The sequence below is a fragment of the Chenopodium album genome, chromosome 22 (assembly GCF_948465745.1).
Source record: "Chenopodium album chromosome 22, dcCheAlbu1.1, whole genome shotgun sequence".
NCBI classification, from domain to species: Eukaryota; Viridiplantae; Streptophyta; class Magnoliopsida; order Caryophyllales; family Amaranthaceae; genus Chenopodium; species Chenopodium album.
Window position 1 is genome coordinate 40604293 of NC_137855.1, and position 6311 is coordinate 40610603.

The 6311-nt window shown below is 37.6% G+C and overlaps 1 protein-coding gene across 3 annotated transcripts; it reads right to left on the minus strand.

The window, feature by feature from the left end:
- On the minus strand, window positions 1-6311 carry LOC145605020 (uncharacterized). 3 transcript variants are annotated; one of them, XR_014104994.1, is made up of 6 exons: window positions 6114-6311; window positions 2223-5546; window positions 1951-2100; window positions 1155-1828; window positions 947-1028; window positions 1-474 (listed from the first exon to the last, which is right to left on the minus strand). XR_014104994.1 is itself a non-coding variant. In XM_081661030.1 (2 exons), exons 1-2 carry the CDS (start codon window positions 6283-6285, stop codon window positions 2317-2319), a joined length of 3402 nt encoding a protein of 1133 aa, XP_081517156.1. In that variant the 5' UTR covers window positions 6286-6311; the 3' UTR covers window positions 2153-2316. The 3 variants fall into 3 exon arrangements, 1 of the variants encoding a protein (XP_081517156.1); XR_014104993.1 differs by having other exon boundaries at window positions 947-1828; XM_081661030.1 differs by lacking the exons at window positions 1-474; window positions 947-1028; window positions 1155-1828; window positions 1951-2100 and having other exon boundaries at window positions 2153-5546.

Below are 6311 nucleotides of genomic sequence, written 5' to 3' on the forward strand. Positions count from 1 at the left end.
AATAATATAACAACAAAAAAAAAGTCAACCTACAAGTTCCCTCCAACAAATAATTTTATAATGGAGTCAATTTTTGGTTATACTATACAAGGAAGTACTCTGTAGTTGACAAATGATGAAATCTACCATATAATACGGTCCTAGGAACTTTAACAACATTATGAAATGAATTCATCACTAAACTTAAGGATTAGCTTAATGATCGCGCCAATAGGTCTATTTCTGCATGGTTGGGTAGGATCTTGCTTCCTGTCAAGCCGCTTTCAACAAGGTTTTTGAAGTTAAGGACAGCTAAAGCTTCTCACTGAGTGGCTGAAACACTCAAGATAGCACAGACCCTTGCTTGGTAATTACTTGGCTTGTTGCTGCTGATCTGATTATACACCCTATCCTTTCTCAGCTGTAATTGAGACTGAAATGCAGGCATGTAGCAAAGGCGAATTCCTAAGTGAATACCAAACCACTGATGCTGGGCTGCATTGCAACAAAAAAGCTCAATTGTCAACAAACAGTAAGCAACACTATTAGAAAATATTTGCTAGGAATCAGATGAGATTTTTAGAAGATCACAGCAGAAAATCTAGAAGAAAAAAGGGCCAGGAATCAGGATAGAGTATTCGATTAATGAGTAAGCAATCAAAACTACTACTCCTTACTTTCGAAAGGTAAAGGCTCTCCCGCAAAAGAAAATTATGAGTAAAAATTCTCCATCAATATTCAGCATAATGATCTCTTCCTAATCTTCTCTTATTTGTAGCACTTCTTTACTAACTTATAAGTAGACTGTCTAAAATGCCCTTCCCCCCTTGCATCAGTCGTTCATTGCATCATTTTTGGGTTATCGAGTTATTTTTACAAACAAATTATAGGTTGTAGGTTTATACTTTACCAATACAGCAAAAGAGGAAATTCTACTGGGAGCATAATAGAGAGCTCAAGTCTGTACCTGTGTTTTCTCATACAGAATAAGTTTCTCTCCATCTGCGTCCATGCTAAAAGTAAGGTCTAGAAAAATCATTAACATCATTCTGCAAAGCCAATCAGAGACGACGTGAGAAACACATCCCAATCATACAAAACGACCAAAATGATGTCTGCGTAAAAGCAAAGCAGAACAAATTATAAAATAGTAAAAAATAGTTAAAATACTAAACTCCAGCAACCACTTCAAAATTTTTATTGCAATCTGGAATCAACAGCCTCAATATCATGATAGGTCACCTTCACGCCCAAATATGCTGTGTAGAAGGAAAGTGTGAAGTACACATCCAAAAGTTGCCCATCGAATAAGGCCTTGGCAACCTGTACATTGACCACATCCTCAAGAGATATTAAAAAGTTATAAACCAATATCAGACATGCAATAATTCATAGCAGCTCCTCCCATTTGTTGCCTGAAAAATGGACAATGAAAAATTCAAGAATCAAATAAAGTACTGGCCTACTGGGTGTTCATGAAAAATTACCACGCTACCAAAAAAGTTGATATAAGATAGATTTTCAGTCTGGGAGACAGAATTAGGATTTCGCTGGAAGGTTATATTATTGCCAACTGTGGTAAAGAGTAGCGCTCCGTTATCAAAGATAGCCCTTGAAAAAAAGACGACTGGTACCACTCTCTTGTGAGAGCACCGGCACCAATTCCCTCTTCACCTTGAAACTGCATATTCCATTTCCCCTTCAGATCCTGATTTGACCTCATTTGCAGCTGATTGTATGAATCTTCAAGAACATACACCCACTTATTCCGAGTAGCCAAGCAAGTTGTTCTATCTAAATGTAGACGGTTGTTTACATGTAAGTACACTTATTTCGCTCAGCACAAAGCCTGTCATCACAAATCCAAAAGCAACCTCACTTAAAGACCTATGAAATAAAGAAGCTCCAAAGGGAATGCATACTGCATCAATTATAAACTTGTAGACAGAAAAACTATTTTAAAAAGAAAACCTGTTTCAGATCCCACATGCATGCAAGAGGACAAGAGCCAGAGTCGAGCATATTGGAAGAATGGCATCTAACAGAAGATATGTGTCAAGTTTTCAAGCTATCATATAGCCATGAGAAGGAACAGGCGAATTGTAGCAGTGCTGTCTCTACCTGAACCGTACGAAGCAGAAGATTAAGTACCTAAATTGTAGCTCCATTATACTCTTAACAGGCTAATCGACATTTGCACACATGATTAACGCACTGCAAGAAAACCAATATGGAAAACAAACCTGATCAGCTTGATGAGAGCAATATGAAATTGGACAAATATCTGTGATCAGGCATCCTGTTACTTAATTTGCCCAAGCCTGATTGTTAATAAACCTAGCCACTATTTGCCTTTTTTCGCAACATTTTCAGGGTGTCCAGAGCAGATATCAAAAGCTGCTGCATGTCATCTGAGCTTCCAATTTGAGATATGAATCCCCTTTCTAGCATATCCATCAAAAGAGTTTCACCCTTTCCAAGATCCTTACTAGCAAGAACGGCACTGATGAGAATCTCAAAAGTAGTAATGTTAGCCCAAAGACCCCTTTGTTTCAACTCTTTATACAATTCAAAAGCCCCTTCAGTATTACCGTCAGCATGAAGGCCTGAAATAAGCACATTGTACAAAATCACATCAGGTTTTAGTTTATGCTGTTCCATAATTTCCCGAAATTTTAAAGCCTCTGTGACCCTGGCCTCTTTGCAAAGCCCATGCATCAAAGTTGTAAAAGTGAGAGCAGATGGAACCAAATTCTTCCGTAGTATGCTATCAAAAACCAATATCGCATCATCAATCTTTCCACATTTCACAAGTCCCCTAATCATCGCACTATCAGCTACATCAGAGGAGCTCACGCCAAGGGCCTCCATCTCATCTCTGAGCCTGAATGCACCTGCTATATCTCTTGCTCTAAGCAAACCTTTCATCAAAGTTGTATATTGTCTGCGTGTAGGAACGTAACCCTTTCCCAGCATTTCATGAAAAACCATATGCACTTCCTGGAAAGCAGACTTTTTGGTGAGTCCAATGATGACATTATCATAGGTAGTTCTATCAGTTTGCACTCCTATTTTCAGCATCACATCAGTCAGTTCGAATACCTTCTCCATCTCACTACTTTCACAAAATTTCCTGATAAGCATGTTAAATGTCAACTGATCAGGTATACATCCCTCCAATATCATCTTCTTCAAACATTTCACAGCAAGCTCCACTGCTTGTGTCTCACAGATTCCTAGAATGAGGGAATGCTGTGTTAAATTATCAGGAAGAAATCCCTTGCTTTTTAGAGAATTGTACAAAATGAAGCATTTTGATAGTTCCCGGATCTTTGAATACCCATGTAAAAGGATGTTATAAGACGCCAAATTTGGAAAAGAGTTTCCACTTATCCACTGCAGAACTTCATGTGCCTTCACCATTTGTCCCTTCCTAGAATATCCATCTATAATAGCATTTGCAGCAACTACATCAGGGTAGACCTCTTCCCTCACCATATTTTCATACAAATAGGAAGCAGCGTCTAGATGGCCAGCCTTAAATGAAGCATCAATCAGTATTGTATATACCACTTGGCAAGGATATAGAACTCCTCTCCTAGTCAAATTTCCAAGAAAGAGAAGTGCAGCAACAACTTTCCCCTTTTTACACAAACCACTCAGAAGAGCAACATATGTGTGACTATCAGGAAGAAGATCATTTCGGATCATTTCATTGCAGAGAACTACTGCTTCTGACAATCTGCCAGATTCACACATGGCAGCGATCAATGTATTGTAGGCAGAAACATCGGGCAAACCAGAAATATTACGCAGCAATTGGAAAAATCTTTTCCCTATCTTGAAGTTTCCACCCCTACAAATTCCTTTCAGAAGACTTCCATACGTGAAAGGGCTTGGATCATGACCTAGATTAATCATCTCATCAAAGCAAGAAAATGCTTTGGACACTTTGCCTAAATTTGAATAACCCCCAATCATACAATCAAAGGTTACAGAATTAGGTCTGGCACTTGGTTTAGTCATATGTTGCATGAAATCCTCAGCCTCCAGAAACATTTTACTGTTGCAAAGAGAGGAAACCAACAGATTGCAAGTTTGAAGATCAGCTTCGTGTCCATCCAAGTTCATGGCTGCATAATGTTTCAAGGCCTCATTAACTCTTCCTTGTTTGCAAGCATTATAAATCATTGTTGCATATATGACCCTGTTAGGTCGGATTCCTGCTTTGTACATCTTACATAATATCTCCTTCGCATTATGCATCTTTCCTAGCCTACAGAATCCATTTATTAGCACAGAATATGTGATCACATCAGCACAAGCGCCGTCCTTTGAAATTGCGGCTAGCAATTCTACAGCTTCAGTGAGCATCCCATTTTTACAAAACCCATCCATCATCATTGTGTACATGTTGCAGCTAACCGTGATACCTTTTGATTTCATGCTCTCTAATACACTTCTTGCAAGTTCAAATTTGGCATGCTTGCATAGCCCATTCAACAAAGTCCCATAGCTGACTTCGTTAGGTGCAAGCCCCACAGCTTCCATTTCACAAAGAACTTTGAAAGCTTTCTGATAACTGCCATGACTGCAATGCCCATCAAGCAATGTATTATAGGTGATACGGCTTGGCTTAAGATCAAGCCTCGCCATATCCTCAAAAACTTTATCAGCAACTTCAAGCTTTCCTTCCTTGACAAACCCATTAACAAGAGTATTATAAGTCACCTCATTGGGTAGTATCTTCTTCTTTCTCATCCTTTTCAATAGTAGATACCCCTTCGCACTCCTACTATTTTTACATAAACTATCAATAAGCATATTATATGTATATGTGTCTGCTTCTATACCTTTACAACTCATCTGATCCATAAGGTCACAAACAGCTTTATACCTTCCATTCTTACAATACCAACCTAGCATAGTGTTATACGTAACCACATTTGGGACATAACCAGATTCTTCCATCCTCCTGAGGAGATACTCAGCTTTCTTAAACTGTCCCTCTGCACTTAAAATGTTCAAGAGCACATTAAAGGTACTAACATCGGGGCAAATCCTTCTTGCAAGCATTTCTTTAAAGAAAGCCCAAGCCACCTGATGCTGCCGTATTGCAGCTAAGATCACATTGCAAGTATGAACTGATGGATTAAATCCCCGAGAAGCCATCAAATGAAATGTCTCCAGAGCATCATCTACTTGTCCCAATTTCAAATAAATTCTTATTAAGAGATCAAAGACTGAAGGATTTGAACGGCAAAGTCGATATGTTCCCATAAGAGCTCCAAAAATGGAACTTACATCGACGTCTAAACAAGACACACGCTTTAAGAGTGACTTAGCGTAGTCATACATCCTAGCTCTAACTAATATGTGAATTGTAATACAATACATATGGAGCATGTGATTCAACTCCAAACCCGGCCTTTTAATGACCCAATCGAGAAATTTTAAAGCTAATTTTCCATGAACTGGTCTAAGTGAAGCTAATCTATATTCCATGTGGTTCAGTGACTCCCATCGATCAAGCGTGAGAATTGCATAAATGCTATCTTCCAAACCCCCTGTAATCATCAAGTCATAATAACATCACTACAGAATAAAGCAGCCACATCAAACACTTCATTCAGAATATAATCAGTTCACTAACTCCAGTTGAACAACAACCGAACACCTCATAAGCCACACTCCATAATTTTATGAAGTAGTATAATCAACCATTTCTGGAAGTTTGAAAGATATTCTTTTTTTTTGCATATTCTTAACTCCCATTACCTAAAAATATTGAACTTTAACAACAACACAAAATGGGTACTCTTTAATTTTTGAAAAATGCAACACCATGAATTTTTCAGGCCCTATGAAATTATACAAATTACAGGCAACCCAATATTGTACCATAAAAGGAATACAAAAATAAAAATAAAAACAATCAAAAGTTACAAACTTTAATAGAAAGATGATATTTTGCATACTCTTAGCACATAACAAATTCAACACCATAACAAAAATTCAAGAAATTTCAGTAAGTCCAATCAAATTACATATAATGCCCATTAAAGCAATTTCCACATGAAATAATAACATAATTGTCATATTTTCAAGCAATTTAAAGAAAAAATAATAATTACCCGGAAATTTGGAGTTGGTGCATGTAGTGGTGGGAGTAACAGCAGTTTGAGAACTTGAATTATTTCCCAGAAAATGGGTAGAATTTAAGCTCGAGAAAGCTCGAAAGGTTGAGAAAATTCTAGGAATTATAGAGGGTTTCTTGATTGTTACAGGAACCATATATGAAGACATTATTTAATTTATAGGTAAAATTTTAA

Bases quoted from the DNA above. Each gene is read 5' to 3' on its own strand.
- LOC145605020 (XM_081661030.1), bottom strand. From the start codon at position 6,285: ATGTCTTCATATATGGTTCCTGTAACAATCAAGAAACCCTCTATAATT. The intron at 5,547-6,113 runs GTAATTATTATT...TGATGATTACAG, and splicing joins CACCAACTCCAAATTTCCGG to GGGGTTTGGAAGATAGCATT.